The sequence below is a fragment of the Halichoerus grypus genome, chromosome 7 (assembly GCF_964656455.1).
Source record: "Halichoerus grypus chromosome 7, mHalGry1.hap1.1, whole genome shotgun sequence".
Lineage (NCBI taxonomy): Eukaryota > Metazoa > Chordata > Mammalia > Carnivora > Phocidae > Halichoerus > Halichoerus grypus.
The window spans coordinates 142668991-142696286 of record NC_135718.1 but is presented as its reverse complement, the minus strand read 5'-3'; the positions used below and the strand labels follow the sequence as shown (position 1 = coordinate 142696286).

Here is a 27296-nt window from a genome sequence, read left to right as displayed (position 1 = left end):
ACCCAGGTTAGAGAGTGAGAACAGCGAGAGGCGCCACGGGCGCTGGGCTCCCTCCAGCCGCTCCCAACATCTCCCTGGAATGGAGAGGCAGTTCACACAAGGTGACAGGGATGGCCCTCGAGCTGCTTGGCACAGGCCGGTCTCCACTTAACGAGTGCTCAGAATCACACTCAGCATGGAGAAATTCACCCTGACCCTGGACACTTGCCCCCTGGCATCCACTCACTTACATTTTTACTCAATTACTATTTCTAAGAACAGAGACAAAAAAAAAAAAATGCAGAGCCCCACTGCTCAGCAGTCTTCCGTGGAAGGTCTGAAAGGGGTCCGGAGGGTCTTCCCACGGGCCTGGAGGCTGGGTGGGGTGGAGGAGCCCCGCGCTGTCTGGGAATCTCCGTGGATCTTGTACCCTCTCTCCCTTCCACACCCTCGGAGACACTCCTGATTTTCCCAGACTCACTAAGGAGCAGGGTGGGTTTCCAGTGTGTTTTCACCAAAGAAAGAAGGAGGCTTGCAGCACATGAAATGACCGAAAATAACCCCAAGCGAGGAGTGTCTGAGAGGAAAAACCACACAGAGAACCAGGGTAGCCCTCTCAACTTGTTTACTATGGGAAGAAAAGATGAAAAGGAAATTAATCCAAAGTAGTCACTGAGACAATTATAAAAATTAATGGGGCGGGATTGCCAAGGGAAGGCAAAAGGAAGGCCAGAAAATCTGGGGGCTCTGCGGTCTGGTGGCAGGCATTGAGGCCAGACCTGAATTCGGATTCCGGCTCTGCCCCCGCCCTTCTCCCCCCCTCCCCCCGCCCGCGAGTGTGCTATGACCAAGGACAAGGTATTTTCCTCTCCAAGCCACAGTTTCCTGACACGTGGGGATGGTCATCCCGGCCGTCCCCAACCCACCAACATGGGGAGGATCAGGACACTGTGTCTCTAAGTGCCAGGGACATAGGAGGGATTCAACAAATGTTTTCCTTCTCTTATTCCCTTCCCTTTTCTTTTCCAAAAAGCTAGTGGGAAAAACATCAGACAATTAAATCCTTGGTTTAGATAGTGAAATAAAATACAAATGTAGAGGTTGAAAACAAAATATAATCTGTCTCACAAAAGGGGAATTTAAAAGCACAGATTAAACCTTTTACTCTTTATTCACATGGCAGCTTCTAGCCACTTTTGTACATGAAAATAAATGTATATTCTCAATAGAATCAGTTCTTTTTTGAGGAAACCCAGCTTAAACCACTGTAAATAAACTACTTCAATCCTTCATTCCTTGATTCCTAAGAAGCGAGGTTAGGCATGGTAAATTGCAGAGTAGGCTATACCAGTGAACCAGATATCTTCTAAGGTAATAAAAACATTTCTTTTGTCCGTATCTGGGACCTCTGCCCACACTTAGCATCAGTATAATGCAAACCTTCTTGGGGTCTCAAAAATGTGAGTGAACCAATGCCAGGATTGTGAGTCTATTTAATTTCTTCCTGAACATGGATCAGGGACAACTGGGCCCCTGTGTTCTTAAATATCAGGATCACCTAAGTCCTATTCTTTGCTGTGATCTCACTGCTTAGCATACAGTAGGCTCTCAATAAAAGCTGACTGATTGATTAGTGTTCTAAATCAGAAAGCACTGAGACCTCAGTGCTCCTCAGCCTGACATGCAGCGCTAGCTCCGAAGGGTTTGCACTTGTGCTGAGGGTCAGGGCTCAGTGGCAAGCTCCCAGGGCCAGTCAGCCAAGACTTGACCCATGACAATCCATTCTCATGCAACCCAGGAATGACAATAGGGAGGTCACAAATAATGGCAACTCTCCCACAGGCCTCCCTCCAGAACTTCAAAGGAAAGAAAATCTCCTTCGTCCCCTTCAGGTCAGTGCAAGAAACATTAATTGAGCGACTACTGTATGCCAGGCATAAGAACATAGATATAAAAAAAGACACCCAAAAAGGACCCCTGATATTCTGGCCATATGGCTCAACCCTCCAGAGAGCATCATCCATGGGGGTCAGCAGATCCGTATTTCAGACCACTGTGTCACCCCTAGAGCACAGATCTCATGTACCCACAACCCATTCTTGCACATACGGCCATCAAATCATCATTTACGGACTAAAAATTTGGGGCACCTTTGCGACTGTTCAGCTACAAGGCTGCATGCCAGAATTCTCTTTGGCCTCTGACAAGTTCCCCCACAGGAGACAGACACTAAAGATGGACTTGATATCACTACGTCAAATGAGGTATAAAGCAGACAAGTGTACTCACCAAGGTACCCACAGAGCACCTGGGACTGTCTGGAGCACAAGCTGCCCACTGAGCCAGAGGGTGTTGTAACAACTGGGCAGACAGCTAGGAGTTTTAAAAAGCACAGTCATTAGCTATTTCACTGAGGCGATGCCTTGCACAGAGCTATACAAAGATTCAAAGTCGAAGAGGGCTCTCTGAATGTACTCATTCCCCCACACATATAAGGTCCCCGCTACTCGGGGACCAAGGCTCTAGAAGGGATTCTGGATTCTGTTCCCAGATCTATTGGCATCCCTTAACCACCAGTCAGGCTCCTGAATTCCGTTTTCCCTTTAACATGTTCTAGCGTCAAAATCACAATGTACAATTTATACATGGAAATGGTAAAATAAATACCATGACTTATGTCAAAGATGAACAGGAAAGGCCTTGACCTCCTTTGACAAAAGACAGCCTACCCGTTATGAATAAAAATCAATGTTTCATTTGGTTGGCCTAGATTTCAGTTTCCTTAAAACCCCCATCATCATTTCTAACCTGCACGTGAAAACTCCTTGAGTAAGTCAAAAATACAAGTGTATCTTGGTTTGGTGCTGCTCAGCTACAGTTTAAAAATCTAGGGCTGCTCGGGATGGATTAAACATTCTCTTCCATGATAGTTATTACATCGTGAAATTTTGAACTTTCATTTCTTTAAAGTAACAGCAACGACATCTTGTATACCGCCCGCCATATTCTTATAAAAGAAAATATACCAAAAAATACCCTCAATGGAAGAGAAAACACTGCGAAGTGTTCTATCTGGGGTCGAGTCAATGACAAATATAGGATTTTTGCGTAAGAAGACGTAGGTTGAAACCCCTGCCCTGTCACTGGTTTCCTGTGAAACTCTGAACAAGTGGCTGGATTCACCCAAGCTTCAGTTTCTATACATTAAGCATACATCATGCTACCCCTGAGGGTTTTAGAAGATCACAAAGAGATTATATATTTAAGAGACTGGCAAATAAGAAGTGATCAAGGGATGTAATAATATTAGTTATATAACTTATTTGACAGATGAATCCCTGACTGGCTTCCAGGCCTGGGGTGAATATACTTCTTTCCTAGCTCCTTACATGGATTTAACATCCATGTCCCTGCCATTCGTCTAGGGCATGTCTTCCAGAAGGAGCCTGTCACTCTGCAAACCGGACTTGAAAACTTTTGACAAAAGACAAAACGCCTTGTGGAGTCCTCTCCCCATTTTTTTTTTTTTTTTTTGTCAGATTTGTACCTTTTATCTTTTGATTTGAAAATGGACAAGGAAGTCTTTTTCCATCCCCTGTAACTTACCGTCTCCAACATTCAGCCCACTAACAAGACCCCCGTGACATGCTTTCACGCTTCCGTGGGACACGCCTCCCAGTCAGAACTCTGTGTCACTGGGATTATGGGGCACTGGAGGGCCCGCAGAGGCATGGACGAGGAAGGTCCCCTCAGAGCTTTCTGCAACATGCTGCTTTCATGTTGCCACCATATGCTGTTACCAGTTGCCATCTGCTCACATATGTTCTCACCAAGAAGCAACCATGTTGTTTATTTTTAGAGGCTCTCCACAGCCTTAACCCGGAGCAAATTCCCTCAAAGAACCAGTCAGCAAAGACAGGAAGCTACACTGGGTATAAACTGTTTGTCACAAGATTAGCAAGTCAAACAAAATCTTCTCATTCATATCTGACCTCTAACAAGAGATGCTGAAAGTTATCTTAAATAAAAATCTCCAAGAATGTAACCAGGGAAAGGCAGAATATGCAGAGGAAGTCGCTTGGTTAGCAATACTTTTTCTTCCAACTATGGCCCTGTGTGGGTTCTTGGGGGGATTTCACTCCTTTTCCTGGGAAACAGCACCTTCTTCAGGCCAGTGGATGTTGTGGTGCAGAGAAGGGACAGTTCTAGTAACAGAATCCAGATCCCTGAAATTGCTCCAGGTCACCCAGGTCAAAGGAAGTCTGGGTGGGACCAGGGAGAGGTTACTACTGTCGTTTGCAACTTCCAGCATGCAGTCCTCAAGTATGCCCCTTTGGTTTACTTTTACTATGCCATAAAGCTGCAGTATTAAAATCCTTTCTTTCCTTTTTTGTTTTGTTTTGTTTGTTTGTTTTTAAGCAGGGTCAAAAAAGACAGGCCCTCTGGTGCTGACCCAGGGCCCCAGAAGTAGAGACCATGAATTGGGTGGAGTTATAAGTGATGCTACCAGGGATCATTTAGGCCAAAGAAAGCAATCCTTAGTTTTTTCAAAAATCAATTTCAACAGTCTATAGGAGTCAAGTGGCATTGGGGTAGGAATACACTTTTGTAGAGCAGTGAGGCTTTGGCAGATGTGAAATGCTTGATAAAATGTGAAAACTTACAAAAATCCAAGATAATTAGTTTTAGAGAAATAATCCTTTTTAGAAGTACTTGGGCATTCACTAACTGATCATGGAGGACGACCACTCACATAAGTCATAAGATAGAAATGGTCCTGCAATTAAAATTTTGCCTGGGTAACTTACAAAATGTCTAAAAGGCTATAGTATTAACTATAAAAGTTCATTTTGCCTGGGATGACCCATCTAAGAAATAAAGCAACAAAACAAAACAAAAATGCACAGTGTTTCCAGAGCGTCTTTCTGAACTCCTGCCTAAGAATCATCTGGCCTTCTCATCAAGGTGCAGGTTTCTGGGGCCCACCTGAAAACTACTGAATCATAATCTGGATAGAGGATACAAGACGAAGATTTGGGAATCTGCATTTATAATAAGCACTACCAGTGATATAGGGAATTCTTTTGCATGGTAAAATTTGAGAAACTTTGGTATAGGCTTTTGTTTGGTATAGGCTACAGTTTCAAGAAGGTCTTTTATTAAGACGAAATCAGAGAGGGAGACAAACCATAAGAGACTCAGCTACAGGAAACAAACAGAGGGTAGCTGGAGGGGAGGTGGTGGGGGGGATGGGATAACAGAGTGATGGCCATGAAGGAGAGCACTTGATGGAATGAGCGCTGGGTGTTATACGCAACTGATGAATCACTGAACTCTACCTCTGAAACTAATAAGACACTATATGCTAATTAATCTAATTTAAATAAAATAAAATAAAATATTTTTAAAAAGGCCTTTTACAAAATCTCACTTGACCTCGAGACTATCCAACCAGGTGGATCGTTCTGAGTAAGTAGGGGTTTGTGTAGTGTGAACGTGTCTATAAGATAAAGACTTTCTCGCTGCAACGATATCATAAACATAATTAAATGCCATTACAAATGCTCCAGTAAACTCTGTCAGATTAGTCTCCTCCTCCAACCCTCCAAACCTTCCCTACAAACATCTCTCTCAGGATTGTAGCAGGTCCATCCGTGGGTACTATCATCTCCTCCTAAAACAAACTCCAGTGAGTTTCTACTTTACTTAGAGAATTCCCAACAAATGTTACTGAGAAAGGGCAAGCTGCTGATCCCAAATATATAATGACTCGGGGTCAGCTTGGCTCAGGACCCTCTTTCTAGAATCTGGGTACTAGTGCCAAAGAATTAATGAAATTAGACATGACTCTCTACACATAGTTTCATTGTTGATGGTGATATTTTGTGACAGTGGAATTCCTCTGAAATACAGCTCTCTCCAAGACAAACTAGCACCAGTCACCTCATTCTAAGGGGGAGAAAAAGCACCAGTTTAGTGGGTGAAAGAGCATCAGTTCAAGATTTAGTTCAGAGGTCTGACCAGTAACTTCCATTAACACACTTACCAAGCTAAAGCTTTCTACTATGAAGAGGTACAAATGAATGACTAAATTATTATTCAAATCAACATGATTTTTTAGCAGACGTATCTAAAGGTGAGCACAGATGCTTCAGAACCCAAGGAGCTGGCCAAAATTCAGCTTTGGTTCTACTCAGCGACTTCCGGTTAAAGCCAGGAACTCCAGCCCGCTCCCACCTCTGTTCCTTTCTCATTTTTTTTTTTTTTTAAAGATTTTATTTATTTATTTGACAGAGAGAGAGATAGCGAGAGCAGGAACACAAGCAGGGGGAATGGGAGAGGGAGAAGCAGGCTTCTTGCCGAGCAGGGAGCCCGATGTGGGACTCGATCCCAGGACCCTGGGATCATGACCTGAGCCGAAGGCAGACGCTTAACGACTGAGCCACCCAGGCGCCCCTGTTCCTTTCTCATTAACATCCAGAGCCCCAAATGCCCAGGTATGAGCTGGATGTGGAAACATTTCCCCTCAGAAAGCCCAAACAGACCTCAGAGGGGGCAGTTTCCTTACCAAAACACCTATCTTCTGGGAAAAAAAAAAAAAAAAATGTCCTCCGTCTGTTATTTTTTATTTCTCCTTCTAAAGTGGAATCTGACTAAGTCATCCACTCTTTTGGCTGCTTGGTCAGCCAGCAACTTACTTATAAGGGTTTATTATAAAGCAAGTAGCAACAACTTCAATGGTATTGTCATTAAGATATCAAAGCAGAAGTGAAAATGAGATTAAGCCAATGGATAGGAAAATAAATGACCAAAGAAGAACCAAACCCCCGAATGGAAGGAATGACAAAGTCCCTGCTGCCTTTGGTATAGAGAGAATAATCACTGATGAATTTGGTCTAAAAAAGCATTGAATTGCCAATGCTGAGATGAATCCAAAACTTAAAAATTAAATATTTTCCCGAAAATTCCCATTTATGTTTGGACAACCATCAATATTTTCGTGCTCTCAAAAGACACGAAAAAAAATGTGCAGTGTTCTCTTCTAGATGGTGATTCTGTATAGATTTGCAAAGGTCACCGGACCTGCAGTCATTTCAGGGTCTTTCTCAAAACCAAACTTCGCATTCCTGTTCACAAGATGAAATAACAAGTAAGGACTCCTACAACAGCTTCAAGTTATGAATGAGCAGTTATTTGTGAACTAGCTTTGTCAAGACAGATGTGGTGTTTTTCAGTGTGGTGTGGGTTAGATAGGAAAGCCAAATGAACAGAGCCAAGGTCTAAGTCACATTTTTCTTTTTCTTTCAGGAGACTGGAAAGATGCTACAGGATTTCCTGAAACAAACAACATTTCCAAAAAAAGCAGTCGGAGTCTCAAATAGCGAGAACCCAGTGTGTCCGCTTCAGGAATAGCCTGCTTCCCAATCACCAACACGTAGGCAGCAAGGAGGGCCTGAAGGAAGAGCGGCACCCTCCCCGTGAAACGCGGGGAACATGCCAGCAGACGGGCAAACAGCTGCCTGAGGAGCTCAGAAACATATTTGGGCTATTTTCAGAAGGTTCGAGCTTCACAACCTCCAGAAAGCATTTTCCATTTGCCTTGAGTTCCTCAAATCCTTGTGGTTAAAGGACTATCTAAGCCCCACGTTTCCAACTTGTCAGGTGGTAACATTTGGAAGGGCTCATTTGAGAGAATGAAGGGATGGTCCTGGCCCACAAATAACAGCTTTCTCAGCACCAGGAGGCTTCCCCTCCTTCTAACAGATGCTAAATCCGGTAAACTCAACTCATCTTGGACAGCAATGTTTTCTCACACCAGTGAATGGCCTCACTCGGCTGCCCCAGGAAAGCTGGACGCTACCTCACACGGAGAACGCCTTGCACTGTTAACAACCACCCAGGGCCTGGTGCGGCCTCTCCTCTCTGCTATCACCTCCCACGTTTTCATTTCCTCCTCAAACCCTTTGCCATGACACTTGACCACGCTCTCCTCTTCCTGTCATCCATCTTCCTCTTTGAGACTTCTACTCCCTCATGTCATTTTGTTGCTAAGGCTTTTTTTTTTTTTTAAATGAATCACCTGACAGCTAAGAAACTGTTGTGGCCATTGCTTGATTATGGAAGTGAAATAAGGTCCACCACAGTCTAACTTTGGCTGCCTGACCTGGCTCAGCCTTAACTCCAAATGGCCTGGCTTCCTTCTCCACAGACCCTCACTGGGGGCGGGGGGCGGAGAGACAAGAAAACCCGTGAGGAAGGGCTGAGCCAGATGCACATTACCCAGAAACACCCTCTGCATGCTAGCCTCTCAGGAACAACATCCCCTCCTTCCTTCACTGGACTTCAAACCTTATAACCGAGCAAGATAAAGAGGTGAATGTTGTGTGAGTCATATGCATGTTTTAATACCGCTGAAATATAGAGCCTCTCTACTAACTAAAACAAGACCCCTTTTTAACAACTGCCATAGGCCTGGAGCAGGGCTTCTTGTCTTTGGTGCCACCTCTTCCCCTTCCGTCTCTGAGACTCTTTTGGTGCAATTCCGTTTTATTTATACTCCTTCTTTTCCTTATTGGGTCTGTGTGGCTCCAAAGCCCATGCTCAGTGCACCACTACCAGCCTGCCTTCCCAAATAAATTAATCCTCTGAAAGAGACAAGAGGAATCCCCCACCAATCAAGCTTATCAGAACTCTTGTGAAGAAATGGTTGCAGTTAACGACCAAAACCAGGGACCTGATAAATCATAATTTTTTATCAAACAAAATGTAGTGAGAAAAGTTGAATATGTTAAAGGCAGGGAAAATGACTGAGGGTCCTATCCAAGGCCTCAGGGGTATATAGCCTTTTGTAGGGAAAGAATTCAGAGCTTAAGGATGTAATGCCTGGGAGGAGAGGACAGACACCACTCTTGCATGGATGCCCTACATCATTTCGCCAGAGGGCAAGGAAAGTCATGCTCTCCATTTCCTGGTCTCTATTTTAGGGCCTCTTTTATTTGTGGTAACTAAGAGCCTTACTTTCAATAAGCCATCCCTGATAGAAATAGCCATGCCCATGTCTTCATATGTCACAGGGAAAATGCTAGTAAATACTAGTACGGACTTTAAAGGGTTGCTTGTAAGGATCAATCAGGACATACAGGTAAAATATTTAAGACTATACCTGACACGGTCAGTACTCAGTGAAGGTTAGCTGCCATCACTATTCTCATCATGATTTTCTTCACTGTAAAACTGGAAACAGGAAATGTGTGGGTATGAGAAACCCAGTGTTGCTGTAACCACAGTGTCATGATCCATCAAGCACATTCTCCCTGATAATGAAGGTGAGTAGATTTCATCTCTCTACATCTCCTGGTCCTGATACTTAGGAACCATAGAGCCTTCATCGGTGGTTGCATCGTATTCTCTAAAGGGAAATGCTTGTTCATTTATGAGGCACTAGTTCTGTAAGAGTCGGCTCCTGTTCCGAGGCAGTTTACAAACCAGCGAAGAAGACAGCTGGACCACAGCTAGATTTTATCAACAGCAAAAGAAAAGAGGCTGCTTTAGAGATGAGTATCAGTCTTGTGGGAATGCAGAGGATGAACTGATTCACATGACTGGGAAAATCAAAGGTTTTGGCATCTGAAGAAACCTCAGAGGATGTTTAGAGGTGTTAAAAGATGGATCTCCAATGGAAGAAACAGCATAGACAAAGGCCTGGAGGCATGAAAATAAATGACCCATTTGGATAAAGGCGAAGAAGGTGATGTGGCTGGAGTGTAGCTTACAGCGAGAATGGGATTTAGCAAGAGGTGGGGCTGAACAAGGAGGGACTGGAACCTGAAAGGTCTTGGATGTTTTCTTAAGAAATCTGAAATCTTACCGAAGAAGTCTAAATTCTCAAGGCCTTCTTATATGAGCACAGATAGTACTAATAGACATGGTGGATGACCAGCCCTTCCAGTCTCTGCTCCCAGTCCCTTAAGTGGCAAAGGTCACCTAAAGACCAATCCAAGAGAGCAAGGGAAATAGATCCATTGAGTAGAACTTACAAAGAAAAGAATGAAGCGCCAAGAGATTCCAGGCCAGTGGGAGTGGTTCCCAGAGCATCACTTTTAATCACATTTTTACTATCTCTAAAATACCTCTCTTTAATGTGTCTTGCAATCGATGGCATGTTATAATAGTGTTATTCTTTGCTTAGTGGCAAACAAAATAATGGTGCATCTGAAAATCAATGATGTTTGAGATTCAGCGAATGATGGCTGCCAAGATCGCCTGCTGAGTGCCACGCACAGAGCCAGATGCCTCTTACGCCCCTCATCCTGGGTCCTTTACAACCCTAGGAAACAGCTACCTTCCTCATCTTGAGAAGTGAAGCAAGTGAAGCCTGGTTAAGTGAGGAGAACCGCCACGCGTGCAGATGTTCCAGAACAGTGAAGACGAAGGCAATTCGGGGACTGTGGGCAAGAGGTCGAGGGGGAGTCTGATGCAGAGCCAAGGCCACCAAGCCGACCCCAGGACACAAGGAGGTGGACGTGGTCACGGTGCAGAGCAGCTCCACACCCACCTCCGGCATCAGAGGTTAGAAAAGAAACAAAACAAATGACAAGCAAAACCCCTCCGCGGTTGCTGCGCGAGGCGAGTTTCTCCTAAACAAATGACGGAGGCAAGCTTTCAGTCTAAACAAGCCCATCAGAGAATCCTTAGCCTGTTATTAAATTTAAAGTACCTGGAGAACACTGAATTCCTAGGTTTAAAACGATCTCTGTTTAAAGAATATTAAAAAACAAAAGCACGCCATATGGTTTCAAAATGACAATGGAAACGTTTGTTTATCTGGGCCAGAGGCACATTTCATCAAGCTGTTCCGAGCCTGCAAAGTGGAATACCCCTGCAGCAGAAGGGCTGCCTGCGTAGAGCAGCACATCTGGCAAATCCAGAGCCTCTCTCCAGGATCCGTGAGGACCGGAAATGCTACATCAAGACAGCTGAAAGGGCTGTTTTCAGAGCTCCTTCACGCAGTCGCTCTGCCCTAAGGCTGCTGCTCACCTTTCCGCCGGGAGCAGAAAGGCGGGGGGGAGGGGCGACAGGGGAGGGCGGAGTCACACCGAGTCCCATCCGGTGGTCGCCCGCACGCTCGCCCAGGGCCGGGCTCCTCCACTCGGTGTCCCTAACCTTATAAAAATGCAGCCTGGAGTGTGTTGTAATCTCTGGGCGAAGGCCTAAGAGTCAGTGACCTCCTCGGTGCTAACCCAGATTTGATGTGGGATCAACAGTGAGTCATTAGCCTTTTTTTTCGCGTCTCCGTTTCCTCTAGGAAAAATGATCTGTCATTCTTTTATATCTTTATATGAAAGATGCTGCGACTAGGTTACATCAGCGTGTTCTCACCAGGGGAAAGTCGGAATTTACAAAGTGCAGCTCCGTGAGTGGACCCCAGGGGTCGCTGTGGAGACACAGAGGGTGCCAGGTCCCTCTGCCAGGTCAAGGGGTCCCCACCTGCCCCTCTAGCCTCGCAAAGCCCAGCCTCCACGGGACGGGGACTCCTCAGGGGAGGCTCGCGGCGAGCTGTTCTCACTTGGCAACAAAGCCTGCCCAACTACTTCAGTGATAAACAGTATCCTTCTCCTAGTCTTTGAAAAGTAAAAGAAGGAAAGGAGAGGAAATCCTGAAAGAAGAATGTGACCCAAGTTTACTGGAACCACAGTTAGGCACTAGAGTTAGTACAAGCAATGATACAGTAAAAATGCAGAAATTGAAGTTTGGTCTGTTGTGTATTAATAACTCAATCATTGTAGAAGTCAAGGGGTCAAATCCGATTGTCTCTGATCTTTCTCTTTTTCTTTCTCACACATCCTCACCAGAGAATCTTAAAAAATAAAATCCCTGGATATAAAGCAAAAATACTACTATGCTCCAGCAATTGCTAATATTTTCCTTCATTGGGCAACTGGCCAATAGTCCAGCAATCTGTATACAGAAGGACATGTCCATGAATAGAATCTTATGTCAAATTCCCCAAAACCATAGTGCTATTGGTATTCATTCTACATTCCACGATTTCACTTGGAAAATTACAGGGGAAATAGAAAAGGAGATTGTTTGCTATTAAAGATTTAACATTCGTGTGAAACAATTACAAAGGAAACCTCATTTTGATGTCTCAGGCTGTATATTTTGGTTTATCTAACTCAATATGATAGAATAAATCAATACAATTATTTACTTTCTTCGGTTGTCTAGGTTGGAGATCCCACTCCTCATTAACATGAACTGCTTATTCTCCTTGCAAGGAAAAGCCAAGACAATTCCTCATTTCTTTTTTCTCTGTTCTGACTAACATCACATTGCTGCTGACTGAAGTTACTGATGGGTGAGGCAACATCATTATTTAGGCTAAATAAATGGGAAGTTTTGAGGTCTCCAATTTAGGTGCTTTAGGATCATAATAATAAAGTATCCACCACACAAAATGGTCCAATTCAAACTCCCATCTCATGAAGATAATTTTCTGATTATCTTTCCATTCAATGCTCTCATTTTAATCTCCTGTTGGTCATACAGATATTTGATTTTTAGGGTTATTACTTTTAAAATGGGACTCCTCGCAAAATTCGGTAACCCAAAATCGATAGCAGGGGTACGAGGGCTTCTCAACATGCGCATTACTGGCGATTCTTTGATGTATGTGCTGATGGTGGTGGGTGGAGGGAACCTGTCCTGTACATTCGAGGATGGTTAGCAGCCGTCCCTGGCCTCTACCCACGACATGCTCGTGGCATGCCTTCCCTAAGGGTCATGACAGCCAAAACTCCAGACTTTGCCCCAGGTTCCCTGGGAGGTGGGGGCCAGGGCAAAATCACCACCTTTTAGAACCCCAACACTGCCTGGTTTGTTACAATGAAAACAAGTGAGAGGAAAGATAGAAAATGAAACTTACTGTCTCTTTCTTTTTTTGACTGCCCAAGCCTCTACAGATTTTAACTGTCAGTCATCTGGATTCTCAGTCTAGTGAACGGAATCACTTTCGAGATTTCTAAAGCTTTGTGCGGTGTCTTTCCAACAGATATGCCTTGAACTGCAGATGGCTTGTCGAAAGGACTGGGGCGTCCACAAATTCCCACTGGGTAAACTATCGGTAAACCTTAGCATAACTCCACTTTGAGCCTTAAACTAACAGCATGTGAAAAGATCAATATGAATAAATTCAAAACTAATCAGACCCTTTCTTTAAATGTTGACACAGTATTATTTATATCCCATAAATACCTTCTTGACTAAAATTCATCCTAGGAGATTGGCACCTGGCCAGTTCTATTCATATTTACTGTATTTATACAGTATACCAGGCCAAGGATAATATTTAAAACAAAATATGCCTGAGGGCATATACAATATCTCTTATATTTTTACTTTTAAATCTCCACATTGCTAAAAATATGTAGTCTGAACTGTATAAAATGTCCCACAAAGGGCTATCAGCGATCTGTAATGATATATAGCTCATTGAGTATAATTAGAGCATATTTGTAATATTTGAGCTGAAGTCACTCCCTGAACGCTAATAAGTTGATGGTAAAAAATGAACCAGTGATCTTTCCCATGCCTTCATCTCTGGGGCTTATGACCCTTGCCGGATTCACTGCAAGAAATGACAGGCACACTCCCTCCCTTCAGCCACTTCAGTGACGCCTGAGTTAAGAGTTGGGCGGAAAAGTCCTAAAGAAGGAAAGCTCGTATATAAGCCAATGCTGTACTTTCAATTTGCTCTTTAAAAATACAGTGGAGTGATTTCTTCTTTTCTTCCTTTTTTTTGGAAGGGTTCACTATATTCCAGTATAACTAGAAAGTGCTGGAAAATCAGTTAACCTACTTTCTATAAAATTATCCACAGTTCTTGCACAGTAGTATCCAATCTACTCTTAATATGCTTTTCTGCCCCTAAACTTCCATAGAAGCCGGTATTCTCTGCATGAAAACTGATAGTATACTTTTTTTATACTGCACCTAGCAGAGCTTTTAATCTATTTGGTAGCTGGAGGTGGGATGGAGTAGAGAATCCACACACTGATCTGAGCTGTCATCCTCTGAAATCCTTACGTTCTGAGAATTTTTCCAGTTTGGGGATGATCATTTTCCTGGGTTGGACCACCTTGGCTCTTTGGACTGAGGTGTGCCGGAAGGAACAAAGAATCAACACTCTCTTAGGTAACTGGCTCTCCCCACACCTGTCTAATGATGAGGAAGAAATCAGACCTCCTGTCTGTTACAAAATGCTGGCAATTCATTTGAACTTCTGCAGGTAAACCCGGTTCAGATTCTATATAACCCACTTTACTTGCCCGCCTGCCCAAATACCAGTAGACCAGATACACGTGCTTGAGAAAGCAAACTGACTCAACTCTCCGTTTGGTCTCAATCATTCTGGACCAATTACAGTGAACTTGTTTTCCTAATATCTCCTTGGCTCCACCCCAGGTAGAAAGCTTTACTTCCTGAGGGGAATAACCAGGGCGGTGTGTATTTATCACCACTGTTGTGGACGGTGCCTAATTACAATAATAAAACCATCCTGCTTGCCAGGATCTCCCGGATCTACTCTGCTCGTGGACAAGAAGAGAAGGTGCAGCAAAAAGAAAGGTGGCCAGGAAGACTGCCGTGAGATCCATGGGCTGACATTCTGAGACTGTCAAGTACAAGACTTGGCAAGTCACAGAACTAGGATTTGTCAAACTAAAAATAAATATTAAAAAAGAAAAGTACCATCCTGCAATTAGAACCTCTAGGAGAAAACTATCAAGATGGCCATATTATCTATTTAGGCAAGACACAGAGACTTTGTGAAGGCAGCCAGCAAGTATATAGGGCATGGAAAGGGGAGGAGAGAAATGGGCAACCAATGAAAAAGTTTATGACTTGGGATTTGGAATACGCAAATGTTGAAGCTTTTTTTTCCCTTCTTCTTCTTCTTCCTGGTATTTAACCCTCTCAGGTATCACTGGATGCTTCTTCTCCTTTTCTTTTCTTTATTTCTTTTTTTTTTCCCCCTAAGAACTTGGAAATCATTCTCAGCTAACTGTCCTCTTCCCTTCCCCCCAGAGGAACTGCGATAAATCACGTCACTCCCAATGCTACTGTATGCCAACTAGTTTTGAGGCCGCTGCCCTCAGAGAAGCCAGTTTAAAAAAAAAAAAAAAAAATCGGCTGTCTTCTACACTCTGTGAGATTTAGGAATGCACCGAAGTAACTGCAAGGAAGTCTAAGAGAGCTCAGGGAGCCGGGAGCGGCTCAAGAGGAGAAAGATAAACGGTAAACCCGTAAAGGAAAATGACCTGCTCCACCAGCGATCTTAAGAAGACAGGTCTGAGGGAATACTGAAAAATAACGCGAAGTAAAACACTTTTTTAACATCGTCAGAAACGAAGTTGTCCTTCCTGCCACTCCAGGTGACATCAAAGGGGGACGTGGTGACAAGATCTCGCCTTTGCGGGGTGTAAGCACCCAGCTGTGGCAAGAGATGCAAGAATTGAGGGTTCAGAGCTATTTTTCGAGGGGTCTCCAAATCGGGTTTTGCCTTGGCGATGCTGACATTTTCAGGGGCGTTAGAGACAATAGGGAAGGGTTGGAGAACCCGCTGATAGGTCGGCCCGGAAAGGGGCGCCTTCCGGAGAGGCTAGGTTTGAGCCACTTTTTTTTAACCCTTCGTGCGCCAGTTCGGCGGGCTCCACTCAGCCCGCAGCAAAGAAAACAAGCCCACCGAGACGTCCCGGTCTAACTCGGCCCTGGGGAGCGCCTCTCGTTTGACAGGGGAGGGGGCCTGAATCCTGGCTAGTGGCCGGGAAGAGACTTTCAGGGGCCCGAAGGAGAGCATAACGCCTCGTACGGGACCGAGGCCTTGGGGGAAGGGAGACATGGAGAAAATCAAGTCGAAAGTCGCGGACTGCAAGCCTAACGTTCTCAGGCACACAACCAGCAAGGAGGTGGGTGGGACGGAGGACCGGAGAGGGGGAGCGCAGACCGGGACCCGGAGCGGGAAGGGCCGTCCCTGGAGTCGTGGCGGCCCCGAGAGCCTCGGGCAGCGCTAAGCCTCAGGGAATGGAAGCGAAAAAACAGTACTTACTTTCCGAGGGGAAGAAGGGCGGCATGTCTATTTTGTAAACCTCCTTGGCGTAGTACTCCTCGTCGCTCCTCTCGCGCTCGCAGGCGGCCGCCCTCCGGCTCGCCTTCTCCTGGAGCAAGTCCCTGGTGCTGTTGTAGATGGAAATCACCTCCGGGGGGACTTCCTCGGGTTCGGGATAGTCTTCTGGGGGGCTGGTGAGCTTCAACTTGCTCAGGATCTGCCCGCGGATCGCCTCGATCCTCTTGCGCATGAACTGGTCCATATCGAGCGTGCTGCAGGTAGACAGGCTGAGCGCGGCCGTGACCAGATGCAGGATCAGAAAAGCGCTCAGCACACAGTAGTACATTTTTTTTTAAAGGTGGAAAAAGTTAAAAAAAAAAAAAAAAGTAAAAAAAAACTAAGGAAAAAAAAAGAAACCAACAACTCTCAAGTACAGATCAGGTAGATTTTTTTTTTTTTTTTTTAATGCGAAACTTTTGCAAACAATCGAGAGTCAATGTCCAATAGAAAAAGGTATCTTGCTTGAATTCCTTTAAAAAGAAAATGCAAGTCTTTCCAAAAGTGGAAATATTAATACACGATGGGCAGGGGGAACCCTAACTTTGGGGAGTAAGAAAAAGTTTTCTTGGAGCGACGAGATGGGGGAAAAAAAAGAGACGAGTGGCTATTAGGCAGGAATAAATTTAAGAGGAGGAAACGGAGTTCAGTGTGTCAGTTTCGGGTGCGGAGTGGCGGATCTGAACTCGGCTCCTCCGGCCAAAAGGGAAGAGATGAAAAGGTCCCGGGGCTGGCAGCTGGCGATCTGGCGGGAGGGGCGCCGGGAGCGCTGTGCGGGGGGCCGCCGAGGCTGGCCGGGCGGTAATTTAGGTATTTAAAGAAGGAGCGGTTCGGCCCTGCCTTCCACTGCGGCGCTGAGAGCGGGAGCAGCCGCGGCTCCGGAGCGGAGAGCGCACACGTGTGTGAGTGTGTGAGTGTGTGAGCGGGTGTGTGTGCGCGCGCTCGTGTGCGCGCGCTGGGGGCGAGCCCGGCGCGCCGCGGGGAGGCGGGTGCGCTCCGCACGGCGCTCGGGACTCGGTCGGGTCCTGCGCGGGCCGCGGCGGCGGCGGCAGAGGCGGCGACGATCCTGCTCCCGGAGCTGCTGCGCGCGGTGGCCGACACCCCGGCCGGCGCGCGCCGACCCGCCCGGCTACTCCACGTCGTGCCGCCGCTCGCAGACGCGTCCAGCCTCCACCTCCCTCCTTCTCCTGCTCCTCCTCCTGCTCTCGCTCCAGACGCCAACCCGGCAACAGACGACCGGCTGCCGCCGTTGCCTTCAGCCCCGGGGACGCGCTGCCTAGGGAGTGTTATTCCTGAGGGGGCTGCGAGGGCGTCCCTTGGACTCCCACCCTTTCCCACCCTCTCCTGGTTTCTCTCCCACTCGGACTTTCTCGCGGCGAGTAGGTGGGCACTTGGCACCCTGCAATAGACCCTCTCCTTCGCCTTTCTGCAGCCGGGCAACCCCTCACTTTGCTCCCGAATGGCTCCCTAGACCGTTATACTATGTTCTCCATCCCTTTCCCCGTGTCCCCGTCACTTGCGCTCCTGCTTTTCTCTGTATTCCTTTCTCTGCCTCTCTCTCGCTCTACCTCTCCTGTCTGCCTTTCTCTCTTCTCTCTCCTCTCTCTCCCTCTCTCTCTCTTTTCTCTCTCTCGTCGGGAGCTTCTGGAGCTCCCCTCGGAGCGAACCTTCTGCTGCCAGCAGATAACATCACGATCTTGCCTGGGAGGAGAGATTTATAAGTTCTCTCTGAACCACGTGTTTGCCTTCAACAAAGTGACGTGCTAGGATTACAGTCAGAAGTCCTCTCGTTTACTTAGACCACGAGCTCTCCCTGAACCGTTGAGGGGGTGTGGAAATGAGGACGGCTGTGGGGAAGGGAGGGAGGAGGTGGAGTGTGCGCCCTGACAACAGTGATTTATGGTATTTACTTTATATAGTCATTTTGGACCTGTCTGTTGAAGGACAAGCTATCAAGCCTCCCGTTTTTACTTAGTGTGGCTCACTCACAGCCTCCCAAACTGAATCACTTGCTCTAGAAAGTCTTCCCTTCTGTATTGTACACACACACACACACACACACTCTCATGTGAATGGGCATGACACAGTTTACTCAGGACCCCCCCAGCCCTGACACATGCTTCCAATCTAAGATTCACTTCCTACCTTTTTAGTGGAATCATTTTCTGAGATCCTATAACACTGTGCTAGTACCGCTATCCTAAAGTTTATCTTACTATGGTTTGTTGTTTACAGTCTAGTCCCCCATTTGACTGTGAACTGATGAAAACATGAAAACAGCTCAATCTTTTTTATCTAGAGAATGAAGTACATTTACTTGTTTCACTGTTTGAATGAATGAATACCTTAATTTGCTGCACATGCCACCTCTTCATATGGCTTTCTCTTCCTCAGCTTCTTCCCTAGGTAGACATTAGCAACCAACTTCATTCTTTCCATAGCATACATCCAGGAAGCTGGAATTTTAAAGTGATGTCTACTGTTACGTACTACACGTTACTTGACATTTTCTATTTCAACCTAGTCTCAATTAGATGAATCCAAGAATGATTCTTGCCACCGTTCACTTTTCCCTTTGTCTTTTATTTTACCTTGTTACTCAAAGTCAACATTTTCATTTCATCATGACTATGGCCATACTGACTAGAAAGATGATTTAAAGTGGAAACTCTGTTGAGTTTCCCCCCAAACTCAAAGCCTCTCTATTATTCCCTAGTTCAGATGTTTCTTTTCCATAGTAAGTGGTAGAGCTGCATTTTACAGTCAGGATCCATTGTCCGTGGACTTCTAAGATGCCGTATGTAAACTGGTACGAGAACATGTCTGACAAAGATGGATTCCATAGTGAAGTAAGTTTGGGAGATAATGGGTCCCTGTTGCTTCTTACAGATCCACAATTCCCATCATCATGTTAAAGGCTCTGAAAATCTTGCAGGAAAAAAACAAACTGTTCAGCTCTTTTAACCTAGCATATTCTGAACTCCCCTTGAACATGGAATTCTTTACCTATTAGGGCACATTGGAAAACTCTGAAATAAAGAGATTGTTCCAATCCACTTCTGAAAGTTATGTATAAATCAGCATTAGCAGTTTCCTTTCCTTGAGGCCACTTTCAAATTGAAGTGGCTTGAAAAGAGTTGGACAACCAGCTGTCATGCTAACAGCCAAAGCAAATTATAATCAAAGAGGAGCTCCTGTGGGGCTAGCTTTCCCTCAGACTCATCGAGCTGCTATCCCTTTAAGTTCAGTTTGACAACTGCAAAAAACCAGCTCTACATTGAGGGGGCAAAGTGAATATTCATATACCTGAGGCAATTCTAAAATGTAGAGCAGGACTTGCAAACTAGAGCTAGTGACTGAAGACGCTGCCTTGGAGTACGGCTGGTTAACTCCATCATGATACTCCGCTGAGGTCATAGGTTCAGCCTCCCCACAAACCAGGGAGATTACCTTCTTGGTATAGACACCAATTTACCTGGGAGGTTAAGTGGATTCAGATTAGAGTATGGATAGATTAGCCAAAGTCCACCTACATCACTTCGAGGAAAACAATGTAAGCAATAAATTCTTCTGATAACTCTTCCCAACATAAACATACACACTTATGTCCATAATACTTAGTTTGTTGAGCACTTACTGCTAACTTAACAACCCCTTAGACCCCCTGGCCTATTCATAAGAGAGTACTTCTAATTTCCCCAAAGCCCAGGAAGGTAGGGCAAGGGAGTGCGTGGTAAAATGTGGCATGGGCAAGTATAGTAACTGAGGGCCAGCAGGAGTGGAATCCCTTTCTACCTCTCAGGTAGGAACCCTTTGAAGATGTAAACAGGTGAAGACTATAAGAGATGCCTCCACAAATGGATCCTTTCTTCTATTAAACTCTTCTGGAGCCTTTTGGAGCCTTTTCATCTCTATATTCAGGAAGTAAATATTCACTAAATTTATTGAGATCTTATTATGTGGGAGGGACTTCAGACACTCATCACGGTAAAAGGGTATTTAACTCATATAGATCATCTTGATTACCTTGAAAAGGTATTTAACTTATATAAACCATCTTGATTACCTCAAGGAGGCAGAGAGAGCATAGTGGTTAAAGGACAGGCTCCAGAGTCAAGTTTTCTTGGGTTCAAATTTCGGTCACTTTCTGGTTTTGTGATCCTGGCCAAGTTACTCAGATACTGTGTTAGTTTCTTCATCTGTGAAAAGGGGACAACACATAGTACCAACAAGATTATTGAGGACTGAATTACACAAGTTACACAAAACACTTGCAACAAACCTGGCACTTAGTATGTGCTCATTAAATGTTACCCACCCTTTTTATATCCTCATTTCTTCATTTTTGTCAGAGACTGTGCAATAAAAGACATGTGGTCTCTACTCTTTCTCATATATAAATAGAATGAAAAAGCTAGGGAAGATGCTAGTAAGACTTCGCTTCATGGTTATGACTCCTAGGAGTTTGGTAAGTACATTCCCATTCAGTTATTTTAAACAGTCTGGTACTTTGCTCCCATGAATTGTAGGAAGACAGGACAAGAACATATACTTCTGGTGAACAGAACTCTAAACGACGGAAGCCCAGTTAAGTAGAAATTCCAGATTAAGGTCTCTTATTATTTAACACCCTAAAATGGACTTCTTTGTTTTCCAGATCAGAGAGGCAGAGGGTGTGGCTGTTTCAACCACTAGCCCTGCTCTGCTCATTAGCGGGTCTATTCACTTCAGTAATGTGGAATTCCTACAAGATGCTAAACAATGTCTGATACCTAAACTACTCATCCCTGTCCAGGGTTTTACCCTGTGGCTCCTAGGCAAGAGTTTATGATGTAGTAGGTCCTTCCTGACTAAAGAAAGAATAACTTCATTTGCAACAACTTTGAAAGCTTCCCGCAAGGGCTTCAAGCATTATAAAACCAGGAGGTAGGGAAAAGAAATCTATACAACTAGTGCCACTTGCTAAATACAAAATAACGCTTTAATGTGAAAATATATCAAAGCCTTTTAGGTTCTTCTAATTTTATATTTGATGCAATTCAAAAACACTCTTTGGTCTATAAAAAAATTTGTCTCATGTTCTGTTATGTATTTCTATAGCTAAACAAACTTCTGCTCTCAGAATAATGGAAAGGTTAGTGGCTTCCCCATGAAAAATAATCCAATTACTAACTCCATTTTGTATCTGTAGGTTAATCTAAGACAGAAGTGATAAGGAGGGGACAATAGGCAGGGAGGAGAAAGCTTAAAGAGAAGATCAGAGGTGGTAAGAGATAAAGGGATCAACTCAAGAGATAAGGACTAGAGAAAAACAGAGCATAGCAGAGATAAACTCACACTTTAATGATACTCTGTGGGAACATTTGTCTTGCCCTTTGGAATTATGATTAGCTGATGGATTACTGCTTGTGGCTTTTGGGCACTTAAAACTCTACATATCACTACTTTTCTGCTCTGAGAGTTCCAACGGGAGGAAGTCTTTCTTTGGGAGGCAGTCTCTTAGTGGCCTGGGCTTTGTCAGCCCCAGGGTCTACTGAAATCTGGTTTCTTGCCTCTGGTGAAAGTCATCCACTAAAATAGCATTTAGTGACTGATATAAATAAATGAACATATGGGGACAGTTGTCATAGAGTATAAAATGGATACATGCTTCATCAAATGCTAACGCTGATAAAGAGAAGCCAGCAGCATTTTCCTCAGTCCTGTCCCTGACAGCGTCTCTACCACCTCCCTTACCCCAGCACCCCAGCAGTCCAGACACACTGCACAAAGCAAGAAGCCAGAATTAGGTTGCTGGGGGGAAAGGCAGAGAGAGAAATATTTCAACAAAGTAAAAAATACAAATAAAAGATGAGTAGGGAAAAAGAGAAGGCAAATGATAAAGACATGATTATGTGCCCATAATTTAAAAAAATGACTATCACAATGTGAAGTGAAATTTTCATTTTTTAAGATATGTATTCTTTGAATGAATTTGTCATCATCTCAGTGGGTATCACTGTGGGAGAATCTGAATGTGCACATTTTCATTAGCAAAGTTACCAACCTCTATTTCAAACCTTCTTGCCTTTCTGTTGCCTCAATTATCCTGCAATTAAAAAATGAAAACGAAACAAAAACCAACAGAGGGGATAGTAATTGCACATTAAAAGAAGAGCTGAATGTAGCTTTTTATGTTAGAAGGAAAAACTAGTAAATAAATATTTTAAAAAGCAAAGTATAAGTATACTTAATATTTTAAAAAGCAAAGTTATATGGGTGGTTTATAATCTATACAACTGGAGACTCTCAGCTACAAACTTTTCCTGATGTTTAAGTCTTAGAGAAGTAAGCTCTTACAACTAGGGTGACTGTATAATTTATCACACAAACCTGAGCACTTTCAAGACCGAAGAGGATGATATTTGTAAATACATTATAAGACAGAAGGGGTAAACTGGGACTGTCCCAGATAGTCACCCTATTTTGAAACAAAGCAACTTTAAAATCTGTATTGGTTAATGTCAGACATTCACCTGTTCTTGGTTACCATAGTGATATATTTTGCGTATTTCCAAGCCTTTTTTTTTCTTTGTCTATGCTTCAGATTCTAATAATCACCATCAGAGCTAAAATTTGAAAATGCTTCCTTGTACAGATTTAGCATTGATATAAACATGCATCACCCAAAAACTGAAGCCTTTAAGAGGTACTTGGTCAAGATTCTTTTGAGCTCCATGAAAGCCAGTCTCTCACATGGAAAGGAAGAAGATAAAAGATATTTAAGCATTTCATGTATTCTGTGCACAAATTTGTTTTTAAATTTTGGAAAATGAACAATTGATAAGAGAATTTGAAAAGTAAAGATGAATTCTGTCTTCTCATTTTAGTGTACAGAAAAAAAGAATGTCATCTGGTGCTTATGGGTCACCTAATACTGACATTTTTTACATGTTGATCTTCCCTGCTTAATAAACAGTAATGGCTTCACAAAACTAGAACTTAACTCAATCGAAAGGTTGTTTTCCTGTTAACTTGAAAATTGTTGTGATCCAAATTCCTACAATTTCTGCTTTAACCTTAGATTATTTTAGTTATACACATGTGCCCCTTTACAAGGCAGTATCTTTACAGTTTCTGTCAATGGCAGGCTATTTACCATAAACCAAAGAAATAAATTTAGAAAATGGGTGTGTGCTATGACCCAAGAAGGACCTCAACCATACACAAACAGGATTTTGGTTGTTTGGTCAGTACAGATAAGATTTGCGGTTTTGCTTCTTTTAGAAATCTTTGTCTTTTAATGTTAATTAAGGTTATTAAACAACAGACAATGACAAAGTCAACCTAGTTATTTGAACAGTTGTAAAAATTAAATCTAATCAAAGCCACGTTGTATTGATTGCTCAGAGACTAGGCACTCATCTGGTTGAAGGGGAAAAAAAAAATTGTTATCAATCAGCTAATTCAATGATAGCCTAAATCATGCCACCTAGAGGAGAGCAGTGGTATTTCTCACAACTTCCTATTTGGAGAAAACCAACATGCTCAATTTTCTCTATTTTCATCACAGCTTATTAAACAATCATACAATTATCATTTTGCTGTAAAAATCTTTTTAAAAACTAATCAAGTGTTACCTCAAGAATACTTCCCATCGATTTGTTGTTTAATTTCCAGAGGACAAGCACTATATAACAGAAACTACTGCACAAGAAAATGAAAGCTATAATTTGATGTACTGAATATACATTTTTCAGGAAAGATCCTACATCAGTAACAATGGAACTTCCATAATTCTAGTTATCTCCTAGCCAATAACATCCAAAGCTAAAATCTAGTCTTCCTGTATAAAGCATAATTTAAATATCTAAACTCTTAATAGCAAAAATGTCAGCACTTACATTTTTATGAATCATCAAAATGTCATTAAATAATAAACAGAAGCATATGGGCAATATATTGTATCTTGGTAATGAAAGGAGCAACAGAGTTGTGTTCTAAGAGACAAAACTATGGGATCCCACTCCAGTACTAACACAGTTCCATTTCTGCAGAATCCAGATAATTAAAACATTTTAATTACCAGACATATTTAAGACCTAAAATAAACTCTCCCATGGTACATGGTATTATAAACGGACAGAGGCAACCAAAATGAAGCCTGGGAAGACATGCTACTTGAAACTCTAACTTGCCACTGCCAGGAAGGTTTTCACTTTTTGATACACGTTGTCCCCTCTACCTTCCCCAGGCCCTAGGTTTATGTCCTAAGTAAATGAAACTGAAAAATAGAACATGTCCATTTATTTTTCCAGAGCAAAGTTCAATTTCTAGAATCTCATTTTCTTTCTTTTTTTTTTTTAGAATCTCATTTTCTGTAAGACATTAATATCACCTAAACTTAGGGAATTACTATTGTGTATAGCAGCTCTGTTGATTCAAGCTTGGACCTGAATGTATTAGCTGTGTGACCTTGGCAAGTTATTGAATCTACTACCTGTTCCCCCAGATGTTTACTGGGGACAATAACAGCACCTACTCTATGGGGTTATAGGAAGACTGTGTGAGCTAAGGGCATTATAAAACAAATAGTATCTGGCATATAATAATTACTGTATAAATGTTTGTTGTTATTATTACTTGTTCTGTTTCAACCTAAACTTGAATGATGGATGGGACCTATCAAAATAAGATGGTTGAGCATGAAAAGGCAATATTTTAAAAATAAATCAAGGAAATAGAGATACTCATTTCAAAATAAATTTCTATTAATCAAGAGACACAAAGTGACACAAGGGGGAAAGAATCAAATTTTTCATGTTCAATGTTCAAAGCAAGGTAACTGTTAAAATTTAAAAAAAGAAAAAGTAGGAGTCTAGCAAACAGGACTCTTGATATAGTTACCTCTGCACTTCTCCGTATCAACCCTTAGAGTGTCCTAGGTAAGACAGTATTTAGAGTTTGAGTTCTGGAACAGTCTAAGTAGGCAAAAAATGTTTTAATATCTCATTAAATGTCAGGATCTTTTTACTCAGTGTGAGACTTGTCTTGCAAACTGTCAAAAATTATCTTCTTTAATAAAGAATGTATTCGTATATTCGTATATTCATCTAATGAATTTTTGGCATTTAAAAAACTTATCCTATCCATGGTTTTAATCTTACCTTTTAAGTTAACATTATTGACACGTGTTTTCACTGGTCTTCACAGCCATCATTTCTAAATGGCAGCAGAAAAGTAGAAGTACCAAAGTTTATGTAAATGTTCTCTTATCACTGAAGTTGTAGGTTGTCCAAAATTTCTTGCCATTAAAAACAATGCTATAATATAATAGCGTTCACACATTTTTGTAATCAGGGTCTTTTCCTGAGGAGGGTTTCCAGAAGTAAGGTTACGGAGTCTCAATATGTATCTACTACCTGCAGACTGTAAACTTTTGTGGGGAGAAACATTTACAATCACATAGACCAGAAATGCATGACAAATCTACATGCACAGCACCTGATCCTCCAAATGCCTAACAGAGGACATTTCCTGAGACCCTCCCTACCACACAGCAGGCGCTGTGCTAGATAGACATTGTGGATAGATTATTCAAATTCTTATTATTTGAACAAGTGTATGCGTATGCCTGATTCACATGCTAGTGATACATCATTTCACCTATCATCAAGTGTATTTGGGAGTCCGTGGAAGAACCAAAATATGGCAGTTGTGGGTCACACAATCTAGTTATTCCTAGTGTTTATAGAGAAGGATAATATCACCTTCAATCTTTTTTTAACTATGGGCTTTCATATTTATAATACATTTAAGAGAGCCCAGTGTATTGTACAAAGACAAATATTATGTAGAAACACCCTGATGTTCCGCTTGGTAATTCGCAGTATTTCGGGGTGACTGCTGTGTCTGGGCGCCTTGCTGATGTTTGGAGAGCTGATGTCAATCTATTGTTTATGTCCATTCCATGGGAGGGGATACATTTTTACCTCAGATTGAAGTCTGGTTCTGCAAGCGCAAAAAGGCAACTGTCTAGTAGCCTGAGGGTGAATCAACAGCTGCAAGGCCACCCACGCGTTAAGGACAAGGCTCTCAGCTGTCTCTCCGTTCAGAGCCCCAGTTGGTCCTGACCCCATACAAATTTGGTGTTCTTGCTTTGATGTTTATGAACCGATTGCATTTAAATGCAGGATAATGATTCAGGGGTTAGAGAAACTGTTATTTATACAAATGTGGTTAACACCTCATCATTTTAAACTGGCTGTGCTAATAATGCTCATTGTGCTCTTTGTTTTCTGGGGTTTTTTTGCCCAAATCTGCAATCTACATTTGCTCTGGCAGGATGTCGAGTGTGTGCTGGAATAGACTGGAACTGCTGGACAACTCTAGAGGCCTGCGACTGACGGCACTTCTTCAGGGAACCTCCTAGCGTACACGGTGTCTGGTGTCTGTGGGTCTGGCAGTTCTCCAGGTGTCCTTGTTCACGTACCATAAATCTATTTTTTTAGAGAATCAATAAGATTTAAAGTTGGATGTATTCATTCTGAAAGCTGCAGATGATTACACTAAAAAAATGAAATGCTATTTGTTATTCTGGCCTCACATTTAAGGACCATAATTACCTGAGGAAATAATGTAATTACAAAGCAACTTAATGTATCTTCTTCAAAATACAAATAGTGAAAAAGAGAAATCGACAATGATTTAATCAATAAAATTACACCAATATTTGTATATACTTAAATTATATCCATAAAAGTTTATCACAAGAACTCACAGACATGATTTCAAAGTTTACTGATACATTATCAGACTAAATATACGCTAACTTTATTTTCTTCGCAGTTAGATAGACCACCATTGGCCACGTGTAGCTTTTAAAATTTAAAGTATAAAATTAAGTAAAATTTAAAACTCTGTTCCTTTGTATCACTAGCCACATTTGAAATATTCGGTAGCCACTTGGGCTACCATATTGGACAGTGGAGATACAATGTATCCAGCAACACAATCCTATTGGACAGTACTGACTTGGACGCTGAAGTTATAAGGAATTATGCTCACTCCTTTAACACACATCCTTGCTTACATCCTTGGTTGTAAACGCTGCTCACAAAAAGCATTTAACAGAAAGCTCAATATGTACCCCTGCAATTGGAGGGAGGGGGAA

The 27296-nt window shown here is 42.9% G+C and overlaps 1 protein-coding gene and 1 long non-coding RNA gene across 4 annotated transcripts in view; both read right to left on the bottom strand.

Annotated features, from left to right (window-relative positions):
* Nucleotides 1-17849, bottom strand: part of TGFB2 (transforming growth factor beta 2) — a 79276-nt gene extending 61427 nt beyond the window's left edge. The window contains exons 1-2 of one of the 3 annotated variants that reach the window (XM_036096180.2): nt 16088-17849; nt 2269-2352 (exon numbers count right to left, since the gene is read on the bottom strand). In XM_036096180.2, coding sequence (XP_035952073.1) covers nt 2269-2352; nt 16088-16433 — 430 coding nt within the window. In that variant the 5' untranslated portion in view covers nt 16434-17849. The remainder of the gene's footprint in view (nt 1-2268; nt 2353-16087) is intronic. The other 2 variants (XM_036096178.2, XM_036096179.2) reach the window with 2 other exon arrangements.
* Nucleotides 17850-18431: 582 nt separating this feature from the next.
* On the bottom strand, nt 18432-20438 carry LOC144382510 (uncharacterized). Its single transcript, XR_013449517.1, has 2 exons — nt 20211-20438; nt 18432-18600 (listed from the first exon to the last, which is right to left on the bottom strand). It is a non-coding gene; the product is annotated as an uncharacterized LOC144382510 (long non-coding RNA).
* Nucleotides 20439-27296: the final 6858 nt, after the last annotated feature.